At 46.7% G+C, this 27729-nt stretch overlaps 2 protein-coding genes across 2 annotated transcripts in view; both read right to left on the bottom strand.

Annotated features, from left to right (window-relative positions):
• Window positions 1-365: 365 nt before the first annotated feature.
• tdrkh (tudor and KH domain containing) lies at window positions 366-9485 on the bottom strand. Its single transcript, XM_080541817.1, has 14 exons — window positions 9452-9485; window positions 5453-5610; window positions 5267-5358; window positions 4912-5113; window positions 4399-4538; window positions 3952-4267; window positions 3643-3809; window positions 3231-3406; window positions 3029-3093; window positions 2769-2920; window positions 2569-2679; window positions 2048-2102; window positions 637-709; window positions 366-463 (listed from the first exon to the last, which is right to left on the bottom strand). Exons 2-13 carry the CDS (start codon window positions 5577-5579, stop codon window positions 654-656), a joined length of 1659 nt encoding a protein of 552 aa, XP_080397943.1. The 5' UTR covers window positions 5580-5610; window positions 9452-9485; the 3' UTR covers window positions 366-463; window positions 637-653.
• Window positions 9486-13486: 4001 nt separating this feature from the next.
• The window catches only part of tmem94 (transmembrane protein 94), a gene marked incomplete at both ends in the record, with an annotated part of 19563 nt that continues 5320 nt past the window's right edge, over window positions 13487-27729 (bottom strand). The window contains 27 exons of the mRNA XM_080541811.1: window positions 13487-13559; window positions 13699-13869; window positions 14182-14275; window positions 14438-14532; window positions 14672-14841; window positions 15044-15125; window positions 15350-15435; window positions 16133-16210; window positions 16305-16497; window positions 16694-16802; window positions 16950-17049; window positions 17225-17340; window positions 17507-17639; window positions 18723-18904; window positions 19141-19349; window positions 19456-19558; window positions 19657-19830; window positions 19979-20291; window positions 20531-20752; window positions 21249-21422; window positions 22763-22867; window positions 25024-25080; window positions 25352-25468; window positions 25705-25791; window positions 26558-26660; window positions 26943-27094; window positions 27512-27720. Coding sequence (XP_080397937.1) covers window positions 13487-13559; window positions 13699-13869; window positions 14182-14275; window positions 14438-14532; window positions 14672-14841; window positions 15044-15125; window positions 15350-15435; window positions 16133-16210; window positions 16305-16497; window positions 16694-16802; window positions 16950-17049; window positions 17225-17340; window positions 17507-17639; window positions 18723-18904; window positions 19141-19349; window positions 19456-19558; window positions 19657-19830; window positions 19979-20291; window positions 20531-20752; window positions 21249-21422; window positions 22763-22867; window positions 25024-25080; window positions 25352-25468; window positions 25705-25791; window positions 26558-26660; window positions 26943-27094; window positions 27512-27720 — 3707 coding nt within the window. The remainder of the gene's footprint in view (window positions 13560-13698; window positions 13870-14181; window positions 14276-14437; window positions 14533-14671; window positions 14842-15043; window positions 15126-15349; window positions 15436-16132; window positions 16211-16304; window positions 16498-16693; window positions 16803-16949; window positions 17050-17224; window positions 17341-17506; window positions 17640-18722; window positions 18905-19140; window positions 19350-19455; window positions 19559-19656; window positions 19831-19978; window positions 20292-20530; window positions 20753-21248; window positions 21423-22762; window positions 22868-25023; window positions 25081-25351; window positions 25469-25704; window positions 25792-26557; window positions 26661-26942; window positions 27095-27511; window positions 27721-27729) is intronic.

Raw genomic sequence — 27729 nt, 5'->3', positions numbered from 1 at the left:
ATATACTCAATTTAGAGTTTAAAAAGAATTTACCATCAGTCCACACACAGTCTATAACAGCCTATAACACAACAAAATGTGGAAAAAGTGAAGGGGTCTGAATACTTTACGAATGCACTGTATCTATATATTTAGCCAGAACTACAGCTCTTTTGTTTTCTGGCAGTTAAAGCTCCTTTCTGTAGAGCTATAATTTGTAAAAACCTTTACATTGTGTACAGTAGTTTATGTTCGGCACAAATCTCTCATTGACCTAAATTAGTGATTTACGTGAAGGTAAGAACACGCACGTATCTCAAGCCTAAGTGAATACAGAAGAAGGCGTAAACAGCTAAGAGAACTGCTGCAAACTGTCAAGTAAGGCTGCTTGATGAGGGTGGTGGAGAGGGGTGGGTGGGTGGGTGGGTAGGGAAGGGTCCACTTCATGACATGGCTGCAGAGAGTGGATGTTCAGTGCTGAAGTCTTGGGGGTGAGATAATAGGGACGGACAGTTAGTGTTTCTCTGAAATCTATCCAAGAGGCAATTATTTGAGGGATGACCCAAGAGTATATTCTACAAATGCACATACTTAGAAAGCATAAGTGGGTCACAATATGTAATATTAAAAACAGAAAATGAAAGGTTATTAAATGACCTTGATCATCTTTGGTCTTACAGCAACTCATCTTCTAGGACATCATCAACACTTCCTGAGATGGATGCAACTTCTGAAACAGAGGGGACAAAAAAACATGTACATTATTAAGAGGTTACAGACAGTCAATTGTTACGAAGAAAACCTTGATTACCGTAGTACATGGTCATGTAAAAACCGCATTCATCATTCTCTTATCTCTCGTCACCCACCACAACATGCCAGTGAAGCCTCCCGTGTTCAGTGCCGTCCCAGAGTGGGTGAGTGGAAGTGCATCGAGGAGTACATTAGTGGGTCACAGGAGGGAGGAGAGAGGCCTGGACAGACTTACTACATCCTGATGTGGTGAAATGTGCCAACTGACCCTTGTGTAGTGAGGAGTCCCATGAACACTTATCTTTACCTCTGTTCGACTCCTACAGTGTGGTCACCATGGTTGCAAAGCTCTGTTGTGGGTTCCGGAACACTCCTGCGAGAGTGATGCAAACCTGCGTTGCAGTGGTGTCCACCCGCTGCCTCTGTATTATCTGCCGCGTGGGATCCCATTGAGACTCCCTTCTGGTCCAACCCAGAGGTATCATCGCACGGCCTGTTGTCCACCCTCTCCGAGTCCCACAGAGAATTAGAATCCTCCCCTGTTCCTTCCTCCCCTGGTGACCCTGCTCCAGCACGTTCTTCATCACCGTCATAACTGGTTCCCTCCAGAAAGACAGAATCGAACAAGGAGGTCACGCCCCTCAGATAGGAGGAGGACGTAGAGGAAGTGGAAGAGAAAGGTGGTGTGTAAGTGAGCTGCAGCTGTGGAAAACACATGCTGTAAGTAATGTTTAGCTTATGACACTGGTTGCCTGGAACCAGCTGGTCTGGTGAGAGAAAGTCTTCAGCGTGGCTGGGGGACTCGATGACGTGTGACACCACGTCCACGCAACCGCTGTCGGTCGGGGTGGAGTGGGCAAAGTCATAGCTGAACGCAGAGGGTGGGCTCTGCTGCACATCAGAATGCTGAACCTCCCGAGAGTGGGAGGATGATGAGGTCACCTGCTCTGAAACCCATTCTCCATTTTGACCAGGAGTACCTGTACACACGGATGGTGCCCCAAAAGGGATTGATCATAAAACAAGAGAGTGAACACATGCAGGGAAAACTGTGTTTGCGCTTGTTCACCAGGGTCGGCCTGAGCAGGGCACAATTCAAAATGAATTGTGACGATTCAGAATTTCGGATCTACAAATCAAATAAAAATGTTGAACGTCAAAACAGCTGGGTATAAAACGATCCCCATGAGACTAGTGGATTCTCCCCCCCCCCAACGCCTAGCTCAGGCTGACCATAGTGAACAACTACTTTGATTTTCCATTTGCCTGATTAATAATCCTTTCTCTTTCCCTAGTGTGGTGATGTGAAACCCACCTGATAGGCTGATGCAGGACAGACTAAGCTCGGAGGTTGCCCCCGTCACATCATCCTAAACACAGAGGGGGACAATGAGGACATGTACATCATTCTCCCACATACCATCAATTAAAAAGGGGATGAATTCAAGACAACATTTACATTTTGGGCATTTAGCAGACACCTTTATCCAAAGCGACTTACAACAAATACATTTGTCTAAGTGAGTGAATCATCCATCAGTTATCACAAGAAAAAGTAATCAATGCTCGGGCCAGGGGCCATTGGCAGTCATAATGCTAGAAGAACGAAGAATTAGTAATTAGTACATTGAAAGTTATATATACACATTTTTAAATATGCTTTATTTACAGTAGAGAAACTGTTCCGGGGGGGTGGTAGAAGGGATGAAGAGGTCATAGGAGGGACAGTTAAAGTGTAGCCTGAAGAGATGGGTCTTTAGTCAAGATACAAGCACTACAGTGTCTGCATAGGTTTAAAGGGACTGCATACTCCATTGCATATCTATTCTATCTCACCAGCATCCTCTGCAACGAGCCGGGGTCATCTCTGTCACCCCTCCCGTTACCGGCGTCCAGGACAAACACAGCGTGGCCCAGCCGGACCATCTCCTCACCCAGGTCCACAGACTGGCACACATGCAGGAGGGCAGAGAGACGGGTAAGACGTACAGCACACCTGGAGAATGGGCTAGGGTGGGTACCAGGACCTCACTCACCTTGCCCTCCATGTTGTCGTAGAGCTGTACACTGGGCCAGGAGGAGATCTCAGAATGGGAGTAGCTGCACAGTTTGGCCAGCAGGGGTCTCCACTGAGAACAGTACGTCAGCCGCTCAAAGTCATCCAAGGCTGTCTCACTCCACACCTCGTCTGTAGAACGGGGGCAAAAGGGGTCAACTTGATGGCAACAGTATTTAGTCTCTCCATGAATAATGGACCCCACACACACACACACACACACACACACACACACTTTACCTGCAGGATTCACTCCAGCAAGGCTGCACTCAATGGCTTGGAATGGTAAACTGAGGAAGTCGCTCCTAGCAGGTACAAGAAAGAACAGAACATTCGCAACCCAATCCAACAATCTTCCACAAGAAGGGGTGATCAAAATGATGGGACATGTCAGAGAATGAGAACACAGCATCATTTGTCCTTCAGTCCTGTCCCCCCTGACCTCATTCTGCGGAGGGCATCTCTGGGCAGCTCCCCATTGTCCCCATAGTCCACAAAGTAGAGGTCGACCTGCCCGGACCCCAGGACTCCCAGCACCCTGGCCCGGTTATAGGTACCGTCGTCCCGGTAGGGAGCAGCCACGATGTCCCCCACCACGATGGTCTCAACCCTCTGCTCCTGGGGAGGGTTGAACCAGAATTACTATTACAAAAAGGGACCAGTAATTCAACAGACTGGGAGCAAGCAACTGACTGGGAGCAAGCAAAACAGAATAGTGAATTTAACAGTAAATTTGTCTGATCTGGGCTATAACATGTCTCCAATGATAAACAAAACAGAACATCCACTTTCATATAGCGTTGACAAACCGACCAGAGTTTACTATATGGACACACATTCTAAAGTTGACTCACTGGCAGGCTTCCGTTGTTATAGAAGCGGCTCATCTCTGTCGTCAGCTTATCCAGCTGCAACGAGCGGACCCCCAGGATCTGGATCCAGAAGTGGTTCGGGTTCTCAGACGCAGACACGTACACCTCCAAGTGCTCGTCAGGCTGGAAGCTCAGGTCTGGACTGGGGACTGGACACCGTGAAAGAGAGAGGCACATTTACAGTCAACTTAACATCAACTAGAACCTCCCCAGAATTGAGTACTGGTAGGTTCTATATGGTGGAAATAACTTTCTAGAAAGCCATATTCATTGTGTTAGTAGTGCACTTACTTTCAAACTTGGACACCTCAGAAAGGGAATCAGGTGAGACGATGAGTTCCTCCTCTTCCTCATTGGCAGCTAGGAGCTCCAGTGGTCCATCCTGCACCTGCTCAGAGTGTCCTGTGGTACCATTCACTTGGACCACTTCCGCCTGAAGAGAGTGTGGACCCGAGTGTGTGTCCAACCCCAGTGTGGGTTTATACTCTGTGAGCTCTGACCTTTGAATCTCAAGCTCTTGGGGTCGTCGTTTCTGGCGCAGGGCTGAGGACTGAGAGATCCTCTTCCTCACAACCTCATCCTCCCTTACCTTCTCCAGGATCATCTCCTACACAAGCCAAAACATGAAGGAATAACAAAACCTCACATCATTATTATATTCATTGTGCCAAAACAATAACGTGGTCAAGTGGAACTACATCTCCCATGGGGCTCAGGGCTTTAAGTACGGGGTCTCACCTCGGCCTGCCTGAGTTGCCTGCGTGAGCCTGTCATTGACACCTTGGCCTTCTCGTCCAGGCCGCGCACCGTCTCCCTGAGACAGGTGACGCTGGCTCCTGTGGTCCTGGTGATGTACTTCAGAGACTCACCTCTGCGACCTACAACCCGAAGACGCATCAGCAAATGCAACTCAACTAGGGACAATATGGGTGGTTGATTCATTATCAAATCTAAAGTGCATTTCCATTGATTGAGTAATTTAGTTCTCAACACATGGCACAGGGCTTATGCGCAAGCCAAGCAACTAGAGTGTTTCCCATACAGTCTAATTTGTCCCGCCATAGTTTCATGAAGAACCAAAAGTATTTTTAGCTTCTTCTTTTTTTAAAAACATTTTCTAAGCTCAGTTTTCAGTGCTGTTCACACTGTTGGGGAAAGTGTTCGAGCAGGTTCGCTAACCTCCTCCCCCTCCCCCTCACAACATCCTGTGGGAAACACTGAACTAACACAATTCCCTCTAATCTCTGTTACCGATGATCCTCCCGAGCGCCGTCGGGGGCACCTCCATGACGTCAGTGATGACCTCACAGTCGTTGACCAGGTTCTCCAGGGCACATCTGGCCAGCAGTACCTGTTCAGGCGAGCCCTGCAGCTGGAAACACACAGCACTCTGGGAACACTGCTCTCCTGAGTCAGACGTCACCCTCACATGAGCCCCGGACTTCTGGTTCACCTGGAGACAGAGACACAGACAGACACACACACAGACAATTAACAAGACATGTGCACCTGAGAAATCACAATGTCACCTAGGAGAGAAAGTAAACTCCATTCATTGCATTGGTACCGCGTGACGACACCATTGATATCGTTGGACGACACTCACCAGCTCTAGGAAGGAGGCCTGGTACGTGCTGATGTTTCTATACACATCCAGGGGCACCGACACCCTTGCCTCTTCGACGTTGGCAAGCTGAACTAAACACCAAAACACCGATCACTTAATTAGAAATAGTTCAGCCGCACCTCCCCCCAAGAAACACATTGATTGTGCCAACCCCTACCACCTCACCGTTGCTGTTTCTGATGTGGCGGTAGATGACGTAGCCCACCGTAGCCCCCACAGAGAGCCCTGCAGCCAGAGCCACCATCTTGCCTGAGATCAAGGTGCTCTTCGGGCCCTCTTTCACCGCCTCCATCACGTGCCTAGTGCCCAGGTAAAGACTCCACCTGTCGAGGGACAAGCAGGGGTTACTGCCACAGTACCGGGTTAGCAAGCTTCTCAGGTAGGTTGTCTCCCAACAGGTGGTGCCATTCCTACATGGAACACTGGACTGGCTGGCTGAATCCTATCTGGTAATAGGATTTCTATATAACGTTTTACCGTTTTTTCCGACTGCTAAGTCGCAGTGGTCAAAACTGAAGTCACATTGTCAAAACTCTTCATACAGTCAGCGAAACAGAAGTCCATTTGGACCAAACTGTGACTCATTCACGGCGTTTCTGATTCATTCTTGTTGCCTAATACTTTACAGTTGTACAGTCAACTATTCTGTCTATGATTAGCCTACTATAAATCAAATCATTCTTATAATGAAATATTAATTCTTGTGAAAATCATTCAAACTATGTAATGCTCCCTGTTATTAGTGTTTTGTAGGTCCGAGTGTTATGAATGACTGTGTATGCTTTCTGAGTGAACATTGTTGCCCGTGTATGGTTGAATGAGCATCTTTTGTGACATGTATGAAGTGTTTTGGTGGTTTGAGTGAGTTTTGGAAATGAGACTGAAGAATGTTAGTAATGCAGACTATATGAAGAGTTTTGACTATGTGACTTCACTGCGACTTAGCAATCGGAAACTCGGCCACTGACCACAGAAACAATGCCATGTGAAGAATGACATAGTAGTTAGTAGCTAGTGTAGTAGCTAGTGTTTCACTTAAATGAAGCATTGTTTGAAAACTAACTGTACTGCATCATCACAGGATTACAACCACTGCGCTGGCCTGTTTGAAAACTAGATAGGCCATGCAGTGAAAATGTGAGCGTACGGGTTAGCCATGGCCAGTAGTGATGCGCGAGTCGGCTATTTATGAACCCACACCCGCTCTGCAGTTTCATAGATATGGCCCGCACCCATCCGACCCTGATCCCACTATTACTTTTTATTGCCGACCAGCGCATTACTAATGGTCAGTTTTAGGGATGCTCCGATCTGGATACCGATTTTTTTCCTCAAGATCAACCGATACCGATTTTTAAAAAAATACATAACTGTAGGCCTACTGACTGGATAGCCTACATATTTTTTGCTTTTTAGACAAAAGTTTTGATCCATTAGGCACCAAGCAAACGCAGACCCATTTTTATGGCATAGTAAAAGTCTGGCCTATCACCCAGTTAGGGCCTGAAGCCCAAGTCAGTCGATATGGCTGTATAAAAGACATCATAAACGTGGCCTTCATGGTTTACATACTGTTACGTCCTCCTATGTTTTCTGTTCAGTTATCTGTCTTCCCCAGGGGGGGGGGGGGGGGGGGGGGAAACGGTTTTTGCGATCGGCCATTTTTGCCGATCACCGATCGAGTCATTTGGAGTGAAATCGGCCGATTTAAATCGGTGGCCGATAAATCGGAGCATCCCTAGCTCAGTTTGATGCGGTTGATGAATGATATGTCACCTGACTCCCCTCTTCCTCAGATGAGATGTGGGGTTTTCTACCAACTACAACCAAGGAAGGATAAGAGCAGTGTTTCCCATTAATTACCTAGACTGTGGAGGCCTGCCATAGTCTAATATGTTCGGCCTTAGGCTCATAACGAGACGAAAGACTCGAGGGTCCGAAGTCATCCCACAGAGTCTCACAAAGTCCTGTGGGGAACCCTGAAAAGCTAAGGTCCTAATATCCCTGATCAGATGTTGTTTTTAGCACATCAACAACACACACAATTCTGCACAGCCTTTAAAGGGCTACGCACAACTGCACTGGTGTCAGCTCAGAGTGGGAGTGCAGAAGCAAAGAATGTGCTGTGAGCTGCATACAATAGGCTAAGCACCACAGTTGGGCTTGCTCCAGTCCATCTAACATAACAGGACGGATAGCTACGGCAAAATGCTTTTCAGGGCATTTACTAACCTACTTCAAATGTGTTTGCCTTTCACCTCTGCTTTCGGTAATCACCAACTTGATATTGTAATACTGCACACACAGGTGAGAGCCTAGTGCTTACCACCTCTATAAACGATAGATCACTGATTAGGCTTAGGCCTTCATCAAGGAGGAAGGAAGGAAGGATGAGTGCATTAAGTCTTTTCATATAAATGTTGTTTGGACTAGTCACAACTTCATCCGACCACCACCAATCATGGCCCATGTTTTCAAACAAGGATAGGAGACTACCCAACAGTGTGATGCATTTCCCCCCACTCGGGACTGAGAGTCAACTCGATGTCACACCATGCAGGTGCGTTTCTCACTTTGACAGGATGGCTCTGGGGCTGTAGTTCAGAAACACATGGGACTTTGAGACCCCCACGTCCATGACGGGACCCAAAGAGAGTGACACTAGAGAGGAGTGGCAAATCTTCTAGAATCTGTGTCAATCTTCTTTTGATTTCTTCCCCCCCCCCCCCCCCCCCATCCATGACAACAGACAGGATAAAAAACAATGCTTGTAGTTATTTTAAAGAGTGGCTTTACAACAAGAAGGAGTAGGCCTCTATATATATATAATTTAAAAACGAACACTTTACATCGGGCACACTCCTTGCATAGTCTGACTGCTGAAATGTTCACGACTGTAGCAGCCAGTAGCGTAATACGTAGGTTGTATGCTTTTAGCTGTCAGCTGCTCGTGAGTTTAGAATGATAAGGTTCTATCTCCGTTTAGAATGATAAGGTTCTATCTCCGTTTAGGGTAGTTCAGAGATATTGAGCGTCAAAGTTTTTACATTCCATTTATGTTTTGTGAGATAGAACCTTTGTATTTTATGAATTACTAACTCAAAAATGTCAACATTTAAAAAAATAACACCACACAGGCATTAATAAACACCTAATGGATCAGATTATGTAAAAAAACTAAATTTTGACAAATTTAGATAGAACCTTATAATTCTAACGTCACGTGCTGTCGCATCCCATCAGGGGCAGCCGCTGAAACCGCTGCAGCAACTCTGAATGGAACTGCGACGCACGACTCAAAACACGCCAGCATGTCAGAATTCTAACATGACATTAGCATTTCTGTGAGAAAATACTTCGGAGACATCCATATTAACCTAATAATGCAGACCGGCCATGCAAAATAACGCTGCTCTCCTTGTAGCGCGAACAAGTTTTTTCACCGCGCATGAACATCGATAGACAAAGGCTGTGTTCGAAATGGCATACTAGCATACTGCATACTAGCATACTTTTTTTGATTGATTGAGAACTTTATTAGAAGATTTGCAGAAGTAGGTACATGAAAGTACTCAATGAGTATATACTGCATACTGCTTACTAAATTCATAATAAGTATGCCAATACCAGCCGACCGAAAATCTAGTATACATTTCTTGCATACTCAAATCTCGCATACTACTACAGTGTGAACGCACTGCATACTCAAAATCTAGGTCATATCTAGTATGAGTAGTATGCTAGTATGCCATTCCGAACACAGCCATGCAACTAGCTTAGCTCCCGACCCTGTCGACGGTGACAGCTCTGACAACTGTTCTCTCCTGGGCTAGCTGGGCTGGGACACACTACTCACGGTCACGACACAGCATTTCCCTCGTGCGTTTGAAATGATAAAATGTCAGGAATTAAGTATGAATATATATAAGCGAATATCTTCTTCTAGCGGGGGGAGGGTAGAAGGCGGACCGATGCAGGTGCATGCTAGCTAGCTCTCTCAGAATACCCCTCACATCATATCTGAGATACTTCATAAGACGCACATTGACATTATCTGACAATACAGTATCAACCAATGTCATCATTATCTATACATTACAAAATAACCTTATAGCAATAACCGAAAGGCTTCGCTGGATACCAATGTCAAAGACAGAAATGCACCTTGTTAAGATCACCCGCTCTGCGAAACAGCCTTCCTCTGAGCCGGCCGAGTCTGTCAGCTTTCAGAGTTTGTCTTTGGCTTTTAATATTCCGTTTGACCAATCAGAGCCCTGGGTTCTTTTAAACGACTTTCATTTGACAGCAAAAAAAAAACATTGAAGTAACTTGGAAATAGTGGTCAATGTGCGCACGTGTGACAGGACATCTTCAGCTTATTCATCTATATCGAAAAATTCACTATAAAAATAAATAAAGATTCAAAATAAAAAAAATAAAGATGCCATGAAAAGTGCTATGTAGGTCTACTCTGTGACGTGCTCTATTTTCTGAGGCATGTGAGGCATAACAGTAAACAGAATATCACCCAGTTTAGAAAAAGACCATATTTATTAACATGACATAAAAGATTCACAAATCATTTTTGCAAAAACCTGAAATAATTTTACAGAGATAGACCTTCTTAAAAAAATACAAAATATACAACATTTTTAAATCTTGTGAACAACCACAAAATAGTCAATCACTTCTCAAGTCAATTGACACAGGGTAATTTCCTCCAAGCAGATAGGCATGAATATGGATATCATTACAGAGTCTTCGCTTCACCCGAACTGTGTGTAGAAGAGGGGTGAGCCAGGTCAGCAGTGTTGTGACAAAGCACTAGCATCACCTGCAGTCCATGCTCAACTGAGTTCACATTGCATACTCAACATAAAATAACCAAAATGGATGTGAAACAAAAACAATAACATGACCAAGACTGGGCATCCAAAATGTATTTTTCATGCGAACATTAAAGCAATGATAGAAAATTAAATACGTAAAAACAGAAGTATGTCATGGATTGCAATGTATTGTTGCAATGAGTGGATGCATTGTACTGTGTAAAATATTCCTCATTGCTTTACCTCAGGCATGTTTTTCATTGCTAGCTACTGTTCATTCACGGTGCCTAGCATTCAAATAGATCAGTGCTTTTAACATTGTATCTTACTCACACACAGAGCTCTCATTCTTAGAGCATGCAACTACTTCTCACATAGTCATAGTGTACTTTAAAGTGCACTCTAACCACAGATGGTGTCTATTAAGTACAAGTGCACAAGACACAGAAGGTGTTAATCCCAGGCACCATATTCTGTGCTATATTTGTACCGGTTTTGACTGCAAGTGAACTTGACCATGACCTTCATTGTTGCCCACATTCATACAGGGGGGGGTGGTGTGATGGTAGTGGTGGTGGGGGAGGGGGGGGGGGTAAATGGTACCAGAGCACGTGGTAAGAAGTTAAAAGGTGTGCACACATGATAAAATAACTCCATTTACAGTATATACAGTGTGACATTCACCAGATGCAGAAAGCATGATGGAAAAGGCTGGTTTGCGTTGCATGACAAGTTTGTCTGATGGTGAAAGACACCGACATCAGCTGTACTGTACAAAGGACACAATTTCCACAAGAATAAATAAATATACCTGTACGAATACACTGGATAGAGACTGGCAAACTGGATGGACAACTCAAGACATTAGCATCTGGTATAGAGTAAAATCAGATCTAAAGGAAGAGAAAAACATTCTATTCCTGGCCCAGAACCATAAACCCATGGCTCCTGATATCTAGCTGGTAATCATTCATAACACATCTGATGGGTTTACTGTTACAGGAGGAGAGACGAAGAAGGAAAAAAAATCTTCCTTTTAGCATTATGACTAAATGCCAAATGACGAATGGGCCCCATGCCCCTAGCATAGATACATTTTTCTTGCTATGACTGAGGGACAGATGATTCACTTACTTAGACAAATGAATTTGTTGTAAGTAGCTTTGGATAACGGCATTACAATGTAAATGTAAATGTAGATATAGCCTGGGCCAGTCAGTTTCTGATGTAGCTGATGAATTCTGAAACACACAGGCAACCAGGCTAACAGAGTCAGACAGGCAACCAGGCTAACAGAAACAGACAGGCAACCAGGCTAACAGAAACAGACAGGCAACCAGGCTAACAGAAACAGACAGGCAACCAGGCTAACAGAAACAGACAGGCAACCAGGCTAACAGAGTCAGACAGGCAACCAGGCTAACAGAGTCAGACAGGCAACCAGGCTAACAGAAACAGACAGGCAACCAGGCTAACAGAAACAGACAGGCAACCAGGCTAACAGAAACAGACAGGCAACCAGGCTAACAGAAACAGACAGGCAACCAGGCTAACCGAAACAGACAGGCAACCAGGCTAACAGAAAAGGCAACTGATATGATAGGAAGCACTTTCAGAAGACACCTTACAATAGTACTCTGGTGGGAACGATACAGGATTACTGCAGGTATAATAAAATAATAAAATTAAAATAAAATAAAAAAACAGTTGCAGGAATTCTAAAACTTAAAAATACTACCCTTTTATACAGTACATGAGTTAAAGTGGCATGCCTAGCACATTCTTCAAATACATTTATACAAAGAGACTGAATCAGATTTACTTTCTTCATAGTCAATTCAATAAGTCGTCATTCCTTATTGCATTACAGCAGGATTGCCCTTGGCTTAACTCAGAAGTTGGATATGGGTAAAACAAAGAAAACATTTGTTTGTTAAAAACGATTTTCTTAAAAATCAATCAAGGACAACCTCTTGCGCTGCATCCTTGTTTAGCAGCGCCATTTTCATTATGTGGCTAACAGGCCGCAGCCTTGACAGGAGGACAGTTGATGAATGTGACAGCAGCTGGTGAAAGCAGGAACAAGTCACCCACCGACGGACTGTTCAGACCTTTATTCAGAAAACTTTAAATAAACGTCAGCGTTGTTGAAAATCAATGACACACTCGCTAGTCAAGCCAAAACATTGCAATGCAATGGATTCGGTGGGTAATCCCCACTACTACCTAGTTAGTGTAGAGTAGTGGGGATTACTCACCACATCCATTGCATTGCAATGTTTGAACAAAGCTGACATTTATTTAACATTTTCTGAACAAAAGTCTGAACGGTCCGTCGGTTGGCGACTTGTTCCCGGTTTCACCAGCTGCTGTCACAAATGCTTAGTTACATTGGCCGGCTTTTCCCTGGTTGACCTCACTCTGAAGAGGTCACTGTTTCCTCCTGGCAATCTCCTGACAGTAGGCATTTCAGGACAAACAATGTCAAGGATTCAACCATGACACGTCTATATGAACCTGCATGCGTGTTCTACTCAGCCCTGGCTGGTATACAAGGTTTACAGTATCGGGTGATTAGCATGAGAGAGACACGTTCACATTCATGTATGTCTGTTAGATGAAGGCTGCCCAAAGCACGAACTCTACACAGCAACCGCTCTCAGTCCAGGGTCTGGATGCTAGTTGTATAACCAACCGGTCTACTAGTTCAGTTCAAACACACACCTCCTCGAAATCAATACGTCAATATCTATCTAACTATTTTGTGCAATCAATAGTTCAATTGGAGCATAGCGGAAGCATCCCATCCCCAGGGGGTATTTGAGGACCTGGTTGTGGGACACTTGGGAGGAGGGTCGATAAAAGGTGACATGCAGAAGTGTCTCTGTCAGAAAGTGAGAGACGGTGTGAAAGGGTGATAAAAAGGGGGAGGAGCCCCATCCCCTCCCAAAATCTGACAGGGTTTACCCAAACATTCCCCATGCCTTTGAAAACATAACATTCTATAAATAGTGAATCTCTTTTGGTGTCTTTCTTTAAAAAAATAACTTAAAATAAAGTAAACGCTTTGGGATTTTTCTGCTTTTTTTTCCTTTTCTTTTTTTAAAATAACCATGATAAAAAAATAATAATTAAAAAAATGACTCTAGGATATCACTATGATAAACCCAGCACACTTTGCGACTGGGTGCACACACCTGCTCCACCCGGTATCCGCCAGTGCTCTCGGGCTGAGGTGGGTCGAGTGCTTTGGGGTCGAGGCAGAGGGGCGTTTCAGAGGGGATTGTGATTTGGGCGCCCCCTCTATTCTAGAGGACTGATTGGTTCCCAGCATGTTTTTCCACACCCCTGTGTTCCTAGAAGGAACCACTCAGAATGGAGAGTTCATTCCCAGTTTTGTCTCAAACTGTAGCTTTTGCCTCTTCTGGTAGCGAACTCGCACCCTGCAATGGAATGAAGGAACAGGAGAAATATGACAAAATGAGCAAGAAAAGAGAAAATAACCCTTAAAAAATGGCTTCCGTTACAGGGGAACAAACACCGGCTGCAAGACTAGTCTCCCTCCTCCCTCCGCTGTCTTACCGTATTTCGTGAAGCTTGACGACCTCGTTGACCAGCACCACCAGCAAAGACGACAGGGAGACCACCAGCCAGGCCAGCATGGGGATTTCTGCCAGGTCAAAGGTCAGTGAACTGCCCCTGTCCTGCCACAGCTGGAAGTCCACAATGGCCTGAACCACCTGACCTAGCAACCTGGGGAGAGAGAGTCACATCTGATTACATATTACACACACAGCATCAACTGCTCTATATTAGAGGTTGCTTCATGCATCTTTACACTATCACCGTAACCACCTAAGACTTAAATATATATATATATATATATCACACACACACACACACACACACACACACACACACACACTTACACACACACACACACACACACACACGCACACGCACACGCACACGCACACGCACACGCACACGCACACGCACACACACACACACACACACGCACACACACACACACACACACACACACACACACACACACACACTTACACCACAGGGACAGTGAGGCACCACCAGGTGTTGCTGAAGGGACTCTTTCTCCACACAGGCTGGGAGCGATGAACGTAGCTCAGGGAGATGACCACTGAAAACGAGGGCGGGAGAGACGGAGAGAAGTCCATTGAAGACAATACAATCGAAGAGGCCATTTAATCTAGAAAGGATTCCGTTTCGGGATCTCTTACTACAAATACTTGCTATGGCCCATGCCGTCCTAAATGTGTCATGCGGGGGTGAAAGGTCATACCTATGTGCAGTGCCAGGAACCCCGCCATGACCTTCTGGGTCAGCAGCAGGCCGTTGGACAATTCGCTGAACCACTGAGGGGCATTCTTTTCTGAGCTGCGAAATCAATGAAAACAAACAATGACCAACAAAATCCCCAACATTTCCAGTGTGTCTGAAAGGGGAATGTGTTGCTTAACTGCGGGATGGTGAATATCTACATGACTTCCAGAAGCAGAGATGAGGTTGGCTCTACCTGGCTGTGAGTAACTCAGTGCAGGTGATGGTGGTGGCGTTGTCGACCACGGTATGGTTCCTGGCTCGGAGGCATACGACCTCGTTGAGAGTGAAACCGAAACCCAGCAGATAAGCGCACACGGTGATGCCAAACTTCAACAGGAAACAGCCCAGGAAGTAGTTTTGGGTCTGCAGGAAGAAACAAGCCAACCTTCAGAAATGTCATCACCAGGACAGATACTTTACATTAGGTGCAATAGTTTGTTTCTGCATTAGCTCAATAGATTCAGTGTAAGGCTAATGTTGTCACAGCCCAACAAAAAAGGCTGATATACCATGCCCTCTTGGAGCAGTGTGAAGGCGTGAGAAAATGTCTGGTGTTGCTGCGTACCTTTCTGGGGATGGCGTCTAGGTTTTTTCCTGTGGCGACATTCATGACAGAACTGTCTGGTGACTTTCCTAAGAATGACATGCTGCCAACACAACATGGAGAGATATGGTCAGCACAAAGTGGTCCTGTATAGCAAGGAACAAGTGTCAAGTGTTTCAAATGTGTCTGTTACTATAGAGGAAGTGGCTGTGACTAGGGGACAGCTGTGGGTTTCTTGGCCAGTTGTGTGTGTATGTGTGCGTGTGTGTGTGTGTGTGTGTGTGTGTGTGTGTGTGTGTGTGTGTGTGCGTGTGTGCGTGTGTGTACCTGAGAAGTGGACAGCAGAAGCAGGAGAGCCAGAGGATGTCTGTGATGTTCATGGGTGGTGGAAGCTGGGCCAGGCAGGCCAGGAACTACAGACATGAACCAACACAACAATGAGCCTTCTAAGGCCCAATCCCATTTCATCCCTTGGCCCTCCATTTTAGCCCTACCCCTCAGTCACATGTAGGGTAGGGTTGTCCAAATTCTTGTTTTCATGTAGGGGTAGGGCCAAGTGGTAGTGTTCTCCAAACTGAGGTTTTTAAGGACCAGACTTTAAAGAGAGCCACATGTTTACACATTATTACATGTTTTAAGGCTGATTTGTGCATGACAGTCCCGCATTTTCACCGCTATTCTGTCATGAATTGGCCTGATAACGAAGCATTGTTAATTTATTTCATTTGATGTTTGATCGATTGATAGCGTGAAACTTAAGTTGTGAACAAATCGCGTCGATGCTTTTCTATTATACTACTGATGACGTATCAGGGTCTTGAAGGGCTAACCCATTTCATAGGGGTAGATTTTCAACCGCTACCCCTTGTGACTCTCTTCCGAGGGGCAAGCCAAAAAGCGGAAGTGGCACTCGGAAACGAGGGGTAGGGGTAAAAAAGGGAAATGGAATCGGGCCTAAACATAGAGAAACACATACACACATACATACACACACACACACACACACACACACACACACACACACACACACACACGCACGCACACAGATATACATATAGATCAACAACTCATTTTCCAATGAGCTGGCAGGGCCAGGTGTGTCCCCCTCACCTGAATGATGACCAGGCTCAGCTGACACTGCAGCAGGAACAGGAAGCACTTGCGGATGCCATAAGTGGTGTGTCTCGCCTGGAATGAGATTATAGTTGGCACTATAAAACTGACTTTCAAACCCAACATGAATCCTACATCATGGGTCTGTGTGTGTGTGTGTGTGTGTCACCTGTTCTATGAGTTTGGCGATGCTGACGCTCTCCCCTTGGTGGAAAGTGACAGAGCAGGCCAGAGTGTTGAGCTGTCCTGAGAGGCCCATCGGGGACAGGCCGTCAGAGTCCACGTTGAAGCCTCCGCCGCTGGTGGCATAGCCGAATGTCTCCCAGGAGCACCGCGACGGGTACAGAGGGTCAAGAGCAATGCTGAGGAAGGACAGGAGAGAAGGCCTCAGTGTGTGTCTGGGTGTGTGTGTGTTTTACACAGTGAGATATACATCAATAAAAGCTATTTATATATGAAACTATTTAATTTGACCAGCGGATGTTATGTTGGGTAGGGGTGTGTGTGTGTGTGTGTGTGTGTGTGTGTGTGTGTGTGTGTCTGTGTGTGTGTGTGTACCTGATGTCACTCTGTAGGAACAGGCAGTTGTTGCGGAAGTTGGCAGAGCTCCCAAAACAGCAGGTCACTTCTCTGTTCTCCTGCATGATCTTCATCATCTCACACATGGCTACGAAACACACACACACACACACACACACACACACACACACACACACTTTAATTTCTTCTAATCTCTAATAAAAAAAATACTCTTATTATACATTGCTGTAAAAGATACCAATATAGATCTAACATTTAAGACATTGAGACTCACTCTCGGGGGTACAATCAGTGAACAGGGGCACCAACAGAGGCACGTTATCAATGTTCTTCAGGTGAGGGCGAACCTGGTGGATACCGCGAGGTAGCTTGGCCTAACAGAGGAACGAGGAGAGGGAGACAGGAAGAGAGGAGTTCATTTAGACGTGACACAGAGAGAGAGAACAAGATGGAGAAAAGTGCGAGAGGAGGGTAGGGACAGTGGCAGAGGTATGAGCTGACGGAAGGGTAGAGTGTAAAAAAAGAAGGGTTATGGAGGTTGTGTGTTACCCTATTGCAGTCCTCCAGGAAGCTGGGCACATCACTGTCAGTGGGCTGGAAACTGGCCAGGTCAGAGTGGCCCTCCTCCTCCTGCAGCAACGGACCCTCCGCCTCGTCACGAGAGTCTACACACACACACACATCATTGAAGTAAACGTGTTTTAGACACATCCACACACACACACAATCACTTTGTCGTTCAAGTGTTTTAGACACACCCACACACACAGACCCACATCCACACACAAACCCACACCCACACACCACACCCACACACCCCACCAAAGTTACCTTGGTGTAGGTCGTCGTGCAGAGAGCCCTGGCCGGGGCTGGAGGGGCCTCCGTCACAGGGACTGTCTCCGTTGGGGGTCAGAGAGACGTGACAGTTCCATCCCGTCTCCAGACCCATCTTCTCAGCAAACACCTACCACACAGACAGGACATCGACATCATCATCGTCATCACACTGAACAAATATTCTTATCACCATCATACATAAAAAAAGTTAATCACATCTTCACCATCATCACATACAGCATGTCAGCAAACACCTACCAGACACAAACAACAAATAAACTCAACCACTAAAACAACACCCGGTCCTGTTATCCAGGTGCATCTCAAAAAAAATAATATCATGGAAAAGTTCATTATTTTCCCTCTTTTTTTTTATTCAAAAAGTGAAACTTTCATATATTCTAGATTCATTACACAAAGTGAAATATTTAAAGCCTTTTTTGTTTTAATGTTGATGATTACGGCTTACAACTCATGAAAATCAAAAATCCAGTATCTCAAAATATTAGAATATTACATAAGACCAATCAAAAAAAGGATTTATAATACAGAAGTGTCGACCTTCTAAAAAGTATGTCCATTTATGCACTCAATACTTGGTCTGGGCTCCTTTTGCACAAATTACTGCATCAATGCGGCGTGGCATGGAGGCAATCAGCCTGTGGCACTGCTGAGGTGTTATGGAAGCCTAGGTTGCTTTTTTTGTTGTTGTTTAACTACTGCCATTCTCTCTTGTTGCTGCAATGTTGAGGAACCGAAGCCTAAGAATTTGATTATATCTCTTATACTTGTATAAACAAACTTCAGACAACAATTAAAAAGAGAGGCTTGAATGTGTGAACACTAGATGGTCTCTTGCCTTCTCTACCACAGCACAGCAAAACAATATATTGTGAAATATGTGTAAAGTTAAGCCATACAGACTTATTTACTAGTTGACATGCTAAGTAAAAAAAAATATATATATCGTTTTTTTGAGAGAGAGAGAGAGAGAGAGAGAGAGAGAGAGAGAGAGGGAGAGAGAGAGAGAGAGAGAGAGAGAGAGAGAGAGAGAGAGAGAGAGAGAGAGGAGGGGAATTCAAGCACTTTCAATGACTCATCTATTTTCAAAAACTTTTAAGACCTTGATGTTTTTTTCTCAAATTCACTAACTTTCAAGGATTTCAAGGACCCGTGGGAACCCTGAAACTAGTGAGTGTGATTGTGTTACCTTGCTGCGTAGCTCGTCCTCCATAGAGAAGTAGACGAAGCGGATGCAGGCGGTGACCAGGGCGTCGATGAGCCTGACCGTGTCCAGACGAGCCTGGAACTGGGACGACACCATCCCCATGAAGATCTGACCGCTCAGGGCCTGCACGCAGTCCTCACGCTCCACACCCTCCCCTATACCCTCTACAGAGAGGAGGGGGGGGGGGGGGGGGGGAGAGAAAGGGAGAGGGGAGGAGAGAAAGCAAAGTGAGGTAAAACTGAAGGCATGCCATAGGCATCTCATTCCTATGATGTTAATGTCGTCTCGTTCATATTAATCCATCCCTCTCTCTTGACATACCCTCACCATTCTCATCATTTAAAATCCCTCCATCTACCACTCCTCCTCCTCCTCCTCCTCTCCTGACAGGCCTTCTTACCATCCGAGCTCCAGCTGTTCCTCCGGGAGCCGTGTTTGATAGGGGTGGTGGAGGGCAGCTCCACCCCAGAGAAGAGGCTCGGTCCTGGGGCCAGCTCCACACATTTCCCATTGAGCTGGGAAGACAGGGACACCTGCATGGGCTTGTAGGCGAAGGCAGAGCAGTACCCCGACAGACAGGCACGCTGGTAGAAGTCCAGAACCTTCTTTCTGTGAGGGGGGAGGGGGGATCATGGGATCAAATGATTAACTGTGTTATTATGACACAGCGTTATAGACAGGCAGGTTGCTTTTCAAAATGGCCGCCGGGTGGTACCTGTCGGAGCCAGAGAGAGGATAGATATCGGCGCCGTCCCAGAAGTCAGTGCAAGCCTCCAGGATGAGGTCAGCAGAGCCGTGAGACAGCATCTGAACGTTGTCTATGATAGAGGGGTCACAAGGTTAGAGGTCAAGGGAGAGAGAGAGAGCGAGAGACAGACAGAGAGAGAGAGAGAGAGAGAATAGGCTATTTTCTTACTGGAGGAGGAGTCCCGTACGAAGTGGGAGATGAGGTGACTGATGGGGGGTTGGCGCTTGGTGAAGTTGTGTGAGCGTCGAGGGTGGGACTCTTTGGGCCTCTCTCCACAGGGCAGCTGGTACAGAGCCAGGTGGTTCTCCTGTTTAAACAGCTCCCTCGCTCCAGGGGTGAACCCTAATAAACAGAAGAGGAGAGAGGGTCAGTGTGTGTGTGTGTGTGTGTGTGTGTGTGTGTGTGCGCGTATCTGTGTGTGTGTGCGCTCACGCCTCACGCCTCACGTATGAAGTGTGTATCTGTGTGCGGCGCCGGCGCGTATCCTCACCTATAAGTCTGGAGAGCTCACACAGCCCCCAGGGCACGTGGACGGGCAGCACGGCGCCGTGGCTCTCCTGCAGGGCCAGGTTGCTGAGGTGGTCGGAGAAGCGGCACAGCTGCTGGGTGACGCTGGCGTTGCACAGGTTGAGCATGATGTTCAGCCCCAGGGGCTTGAGGGAGGGCAGGTGGCACTGCCAGCTCAGGTCGTCAAACTGGATGCTGACGGGGTTCTGCTGGTCCTGGGACAGACTCAGCATCTCCAGGTGGTAGTCGCACACAAAGTCGTCCGCCTCGGCCTCGGGGCAGCCCACGCAGCCCTCCAACCCATACTGAGGGGGAGGAGGAGGAGGTGTGAGTGTGTGTGTGTGTGTGTGTGTGTGTGAGAGAGAGAAAGGCAGTGTGTCTGTGGCCCAATCCCGATTCACCCCTGGCACTCCAAAAAGAGCGGTAGGGGTAAACATTAGAAATGGGATTGGGCCTGTGTGTATGTGTGTGTGTCTGTGTGCGTGCGTGTCTCTGTGTGTGTGTGTGTGTGTGTGTGTGTGTGTGTGTGTCCTACCTGTCCAGGGTCGTCGTCTCCTCCCCCCGTGTCGTGGCTGAAGCTGACGTTGGACCCAGAGTGGTGTTTGGTGCGTGTGTGGGCGGGCTGGGCCGGTCGCCGGGGGCGGAGTGTCTCTGAGGAGCGGGCCGTGTCATGTGACGTCTCGCTCGGCTCATGGCCCTCCCCCATGTGTAGAGCCTCCATCATTGGCAGACAAAGCAGAGCGTCCGCTTCCTGTGTCTGACGGACAAGAGGAGTAACCAATCAGAGATCTCCAAACGTCACCGACCCTACATGGAGGTCAGGAGGTCAGAACCCGAGAATTACAAGATTTCTGACCTGGTTTTTGAAGAGAGAGAATTAAGTTTTGCACTGACTTTCGATATTTTGTCAGGTGCACCGAATATAATTATCTTAGTTTTGTCCTTGTTTAGTTGAAGGAACTTCAATGCAATTACAGAGATTGATGACGGGGCAAAAGTCGTTAGGTGAGAGGGCTATGTAGATTTGAGTGTCACCATCTTTGTTCTTTTTTAAGATGTGTCCCAATGGAAGCATGTAGAGATTTAAAAGAAGGATTGATCCTTGGGGAACTCCACGTCATTTTAATTTGGTCGGATACAAAGTTGCCAATGGAGACATAGTCGTTTCTGTCCTGTAGGTAAGATCTAAACCAGTTTAGGACAGCGCCCGAAAGTCCTACCCAAGTTTTTTGTTTATCTATTAAAACACACACCTCAACCCCGTCCTCGTCTGTCTCCATGCGACAGAAGGAGTTGATTGACAGGTCGTCCCTCAGGTCGTCCTGGCTGTCGTGAGGCGGCTCCACGCGCCCGCTGAAGAACAGCACCGTCTCTGGACTAGGGTTGGGCCACGAGAGGATACCCTGCTTGTCCACGCAGCACAGAACCTACACACACGCAGAAATGCATCACTATACATTGATATATACGCATGAATGCATGCACCAGCATGAACACACACACGCTAGGGCTGCACGATTTGGGGAAAAAAATCGAATTGCGATTATTTGGACAGATATCGCGATTGCGATTAATTTGCGATTATTATTTTTTTAAATAGCAACAAAAACAAAAAACAAAAAAAAGGAAGTTTTTGTAAAGTGTGGCCATATCTCCGGCTAGGAAGGTCGTATCAACGTGCAGTTTGTTTGTACGTCTTCAGGGGACTTAGAGGCTCCCTCCTCTAGCACCCCCACAGCCCGAGCTACGAGTGAAAGAACTAAACTTACATTGGGTTGCTTTAAAGTTGGGTTGCTTTAAAATCAAGCTTCAGATTAAAACATGTGATGGAGCATTACTAACCTGACTCAGGTGGTTTGTTTCACACAACCATCTAGGAAAGCTTAATTGGAAGCTGTTTGGAAAAGGGCAGGTACTTTAAAAAAATACTTGGCAGGTGATTGGATGAATCTATCTATCACCTATTTTCAGAGAGCATTACCACATGATACCATCAAACTATTAGCTGCCTGTGGTACTTTTTCAAGTGCTGATATAGGTTTGTGGTGTTGCCTCTGGATGTAGCGACTGTTCCACGACAGGTCGTGCACAACACCTGTTTTTGTTGCACATCAGTCGTCCTAAATCCGAAATACTTCCACACAACAGAAGTGCTGCTTTTCTTCGGGACTAAATCGTCCAACGTTGCTTCTGGTTCTGCTGAAGCCATTATCCACCATGAATGTTGCTATTGCTAGCTACCGAAACGTGGGCGTTTCACGTGCGATGTTGTTGGTGTGCGTTCATTGACGTTGACGTTCATTGACGTTCACGTTCATTGTTGACGTTCATTGTTGACGTTCATTGACGTTGACGTTCATTGACGTTGAATCCGACGCGCTGTATGACGTATCCCATACGGGTAGTGGTGGTCTAGTGAGTTGGAGTTGTGATCAGAAGGTTGTGAGTTCAAATCCCGCCTGAAACCACACCACTACTAGTGTGCCCTTGAGTAAGGCACTTAGCCCTCAGTTACTCCAGGGGGAATGTCCCTGTAATTCGTAATTGTAAATCGCTTTGGATTAAAAGCGTCTGCTAAATAGCAAAAATAAATAAATAAATAAATAAATTAATTAAAAAAAACGCAGGCAAATCGCAGGCTTTGCGATTAGCTAATCGCATCATTTCAAATCGCGATTTCGATTTAAAATCGATTAATCGTGCAGCCCTAACACACGCGCACACACACACACACACACACAATAGCACAGACAGTAGTCGTACTCACAGTGACAGACCCCAGTGTGTGGAGCAGGCTGGAGGTGTAGCAGAGTGTCTGGGAATCTCCCTTCAGTACACCCACCAGATGTCTCCAAACACACCGCAGCATCTCCTGCAAAGACACACACACACACACACACACACACACACACACACACACACACACACACACACACAGACACACACACACACACACACACACACACACACACACACACACACACACACACACAGACAGACACACATAGACACACACACACACACACCATCAACGTACTACCCTAGAGGGCCAGACAACCAGGATAAGGTCATGACCGTTGTGCATATATAATATAATCTCTTTGCTGTATACTTGCCTCTTGGCCAAACCTTGATTCTGTCATTGAACATGACAACTGGTCGTTTATTGACCAAAGACAAATAAAGAATAAATCTAGACTGAGTCGAATAGCCAGCCTTACCTTATCCTTACTAAAGAGCCATCTCAAAAGTACCTTTAAGCCACTAGACCAAGCAACCGCGCTGGGAGGACCATGACACAAACACAGGCCTGGAGTTACCACCCCAACACCCTGAGGAGGACTTGGAAGCGCTTCCCCTGGGTCTCACACTACAGACATGTTTACAAAGAAAATCCTGAAGACCCCGGATACTTGAGTAAGGCACTTAGCCCTAAGTTAGTCCAGGGAGACTTGTCCCTGTAATCTCTAATTGTAACACATTTTGGATAAAAAGTGTCTGCTAAAAATGGTTAAAATGTAAATGTACATGTCTCTAGTGGGCAAAAAGAACGAAACACAGGTTCTTCTCCGGTAAGACAAAAGCGACCTAAAAAGGAGAGTTGTTCTAGAACAGTCTGGGAGAGCTACGCAGGGCTAGGAGCAGATGAAATAGCCTCTAAACCTATGATTGTCCACTTGAAGCCAGTAGCCACAGCTGCATCTATGCTAACGCCTGGGCCACACTGGACACCTCTACCTCAGCAGCGCGTGTGGGTTTCATTTCGGCGCCCATGTTAACAGGTTAGAGCAGCCACACAGCCCGCTTGAGTCTCACGCTGTGTGGCTGCTCTAACCTGTTAACATGGACGCCGAAATGACCCACACGCTCTGCTGAGGTAGAGGTATCCGGTGTGGCCCAGGCGTGCTATTGCTTCTGGCCAAGGGACATCTCTTCCCACCGACATTATCGATTGCTTGCTCCTTTCAGAGTGAACATGATACGACGTCACAGCTGATTAGATTCAATAACGGAATCAACCAAGATCAGGTAGATCAGTCATCAGTAGATCGGTCATCAGACAACCTAAGGCAGTCCGAAACAGACGTCGCCATCAGGGGGATGCGTGCCGATGGATCTCAAACAAGGTTCCATTCCTCAGCTCCTTTCCTTCAAACCACTCGCAGGGTGGAACGGCGGGTTCTCCGTCATTATTTCTGATCCCAGATCAGTAATTGACCAAAGAGAGGAGACGAGGAACGGAAGCCGCCTAGGACATGGCCCGGGGGTGCCGAGGTGGGCTGTTTTCCCATCATGCATTGCAGGCAGAGGTGGCAGGCACAGGCTTGGGGGGGGGGGGGGGGGGGGGGGGGTCCCAGGCCAGTACAGAGACAACCCCGAGGCTCATCCTTCCTCTAAAAACCTTTCGCTGTTTGGAGATCTGAAGACGTCAGGTGAGGTTTCTGGTGTAGCCATTCACCGTTCATACACGACACCAAGCAGATCTGCAGACAGGGAATGGGGAGGGGCTAAGGGAAGGGGCTAGGAGGTGTTTCTGGACCAGGCTGAAGTGTCAGTAAAGGGAGGGGGGGGTGTGTGTGTGGGGGGGGGGGCGGAGCAGGGGTCGTGGGGGTTAAAGCTGTAAGTGACCGCTGGGTGAAGGACAAGAAAGCTGCCAAAAGAACATGACAAAGAAAGATGGGTAGAATCAGATGATATTCCTCCATCAGGAGGTGTTTGGCCGAGACTTGGCTGATTGTCTGAGATGAAGAGTGACATCAACCGAAATGCCAGACAAAATTACTTGTCGATGAAGAAAACAAACAGAGTGAGAGTAAGGTAAAGAAAAATAGACGAGCGGAAGGAACTGAAACCATGGAGATGATTGGACTCCATAATGTTTCTATAAGAATAGAAGAGAATGGGTGAAAAGGGGGGGGGGGGCGAGCTGCGTACAGGGTTCCACAGAGGGGTGTGCAGGGGCGAGAGCAGCGAGTGAGGACAGGGGGGGCGAGCGAGGGGGAGGGGGGAGGAATTGAGAGGTTATACCTGGGAGGACACCACTTCCGTGTAGCTGCTTAGAGTATCCTCAGAGAACTTAGCAAGCTGGGACGAGAGAAGAGGCTAGTTAAAACACAGAGGCTGGACCTCTCTGTGTCTCCGGTGTGTGTGTGTGTGTGTGTGTGTGTGTGTGTGTGTGTGTGTGTGTGTGTGTGTGTGTGTGTGTGTGTGTGTGTGTGAGCATGGCTCTGTGTTAGCAGCAACATCTCTCTCTCTCTGTTTGTCAGTGCTTGTGGTGTGAGTGTGTTTATGTTTTTGTGTTTATGTATGTATGTGTTTGTGTGTGTTTGTGTGTGTGTGCGCGCGTGTGTCTTACCAGGCCTGTGGGCGAGGATTTGCTTGACTCAGCAAGGACGCGTGCCTCTCCGTAGGCATTTACCAGCACCCACATGACAGGGAAGATCAGGGGGAGGATGGGGAGAACGGCCATCATCTGCAAACAAACATTGGAATAACGCATTAGGAAAATTCAATATAATTTGTATCATAATGTCAACGGAAAAACACATTGAAGTTAATATGCTATATTGATCAGAGGTCATAATTAATAATTAATTAATTAATCATCAAGCAGTTAATTACGCTAACCATTATTTACCATATTATTTGACCTGTGATGTGTCCATGTTGGACCTTGTGTCCAGTATACTGTATGTTAATTGTCCATACCTGCAGCTGGAAGAAGTTGAAGCGACCGGGAGTGAGGCTGGGAGCGTCACAGAAATAACGCACTGTGTTCACCACTAGGAACGCCACCTATAGACAGAAAAAAACACGTGTTTGATTTCAACATTGCTACGATATTGTTTAGCAAGACAACAGCAAGCTAGTGGGTACCGGTGTTGGAGAGTAGTTCCACTACATGTAGCTCAGCTATTTAACTATTTTATTTTATTTTAACTACATTTTACTGTAGCTTGGTGGTAGTTAAACTAAATTCATATCTTGGTAGTGGTTTCAGTAGTTGACAACTTTTTTCCATGTAGCGGTGTAGCTAACTACTCACCCAAAACAATGTAATAATCACAGAGCAAAAAATGGGAATTTAATTATTATTCCTGCCAAAGCTTTTGAGTAGCCTACAATTTGAAGGCTGGATATTAGAGCCAATCAGGGGGCTGGATATTAGAGCCAATCAAAGAGCTGGATATTAGAGCCAATCAAAGGGCTGGATGTTACAGCCAAGCAGACGGCTCAATATTACAACCAATCAGAGGGCTTGACATAAGAGCTGATCAGAGGGCTGGATATTACAGCCAATCAGAGGGCTGGATATTACAGTCAATCAGAGGGCTGGATATTACAGCCGATCAGAGGGCTGGATATTACAGCCAATCAGAGGGCTGCATATTACAGTCAATCAGAGGGCTGGATATTACAGCCAATCAGAGGGCTGGATATTACAGCCAATCAGAGGGCTGGATATTACAGCTTATCAGAGTATAAGTAATTGGTCATTTGGTTAACAACATTTTCTGAGTAGCTTCCCCAACAGTGGTGGGGTACTCTACTTGTGTCTCACCAGAACAATGGGGCACACAAACTTGGCCATGATGGACTGCACAGTGAACCGCTCATTATCCAGGGCTGTGATTGGCCGAGACAGGGCCAGGTCCAGACTGTTCCTGAAACACAGAGAGGACATAGGAGGATGCTTTTAACTTGTTCACTTTGAACATGCAGGGGGAAAAAAACGTTCTCTTTCAGTTAATCACTGATCTGTCTGACTGTATAAGTGAAAGCATGGACAATCATTCAGTAGTTGTGCAAACATCCTCATTGCTCTCCTCTGCAATATTTCGCTAGCTCTGTTTGAATGATTGCCATGGACTGGTTGTGATGCTGAGCCTAAACCAAAGTCCTCTCCTGAGACTGTATCCCCCAGCTGTCATTGACTGACTACCCACCTAACGCTGTCCAGTACGGGGGTGCGGACCACCCTGAAGAGACGGTGCTGCTGGGGGCTCTGGGGGCCCCTCTTCTCGGTCCCCCGCGGGGAGGGAGGTGGGGAGAACGGGGGGAAGAGGTCCCCTGGCTCCAGCACGATGTGCTCGTCGTCCTGGAGCGCAGAGACATACATACAGGGGGTGAATGCAGGCGAGAGGAGAAACACACACACGGACACGGACACACACACACACACACGGACACACACACGGACACAAACACACGGGGACACACAAGGACACACACAAAGACACACACAAGGACACACACAAGGACACACACAAAGACACACACACATGGACACATACAAAGACACACACACAAGGACACACACACACACACACACACACACACACACACACACAATCATGCAGGGAATGACTCCAGTGCCAGCGAATATTAGGTGAACATTCCCCTAGCCACTGTTACCACAACCGAATGTTGCCATCGATGCAATCGATGCCTCTCTAGTGGCTTCTTCACTCAGTCTCCCACCGTGACCCCCAGTGAGTCCAGCCGAGCCACTGACCTTGATGCCTCTGAGGGAGGCGAAGGCCTCCTGGCCAGGCCTCAGAGCGATGACATCCCCCTCCACCAGCAGGCTGACGGGCAGGTTGACCAGGGTGCAGTCGCGGTACGTCCAGTGGAGGGACCAGGAGGGGGAGGTGGGAGTGTAGAGGTCAGGGTAGAGGGACGCGGACCATCTCACTGGCGCTCCCAGACAACCATCCAGGTAGTCTAAGAGGA

The sequence above is a fragment of the Nansenia antarctica genome (assembly GCF_963989245.1).
Source record: "Nansenia antarctica genome assembly, chromosome: 11".
NCBI classification, from domain to species: domain Eukaryota; kingdom Metazoa; phylum Chordata; class Actinopteri; order Argentiniformes; family Microstomatidae; genus Nansenia; species Nansenia antarctica.
Note: the sequence above shows the minus strand (reverse complement) of the source record. Positions and strands in the feature narration are given on the sequence as shown.

Coding starts and splice junctions, on each gene's coding strand:
- tdrkh (XM_080541817.1), bottom strand. CDS start 5,579: ATGGAGGCGGTGAAAGAGGGCCCGAAGAGCACCTTGATCTCAGGCAAG. Junction 2,921..3,028: donor TGCTGGAGTGAATCCTGCAG/GTAAAGTGTGTG, acceptor CCCGTTCTACAG/ACGAGGTGTGGAGTGAGACA. Junction 2,103..2,568: donor GCTCGTTGCAGAGGATGCTG/GTGAGATAGAAT, acceptor CTCTGTGTTTAG/GATGATGTGACGGGGGCAAC.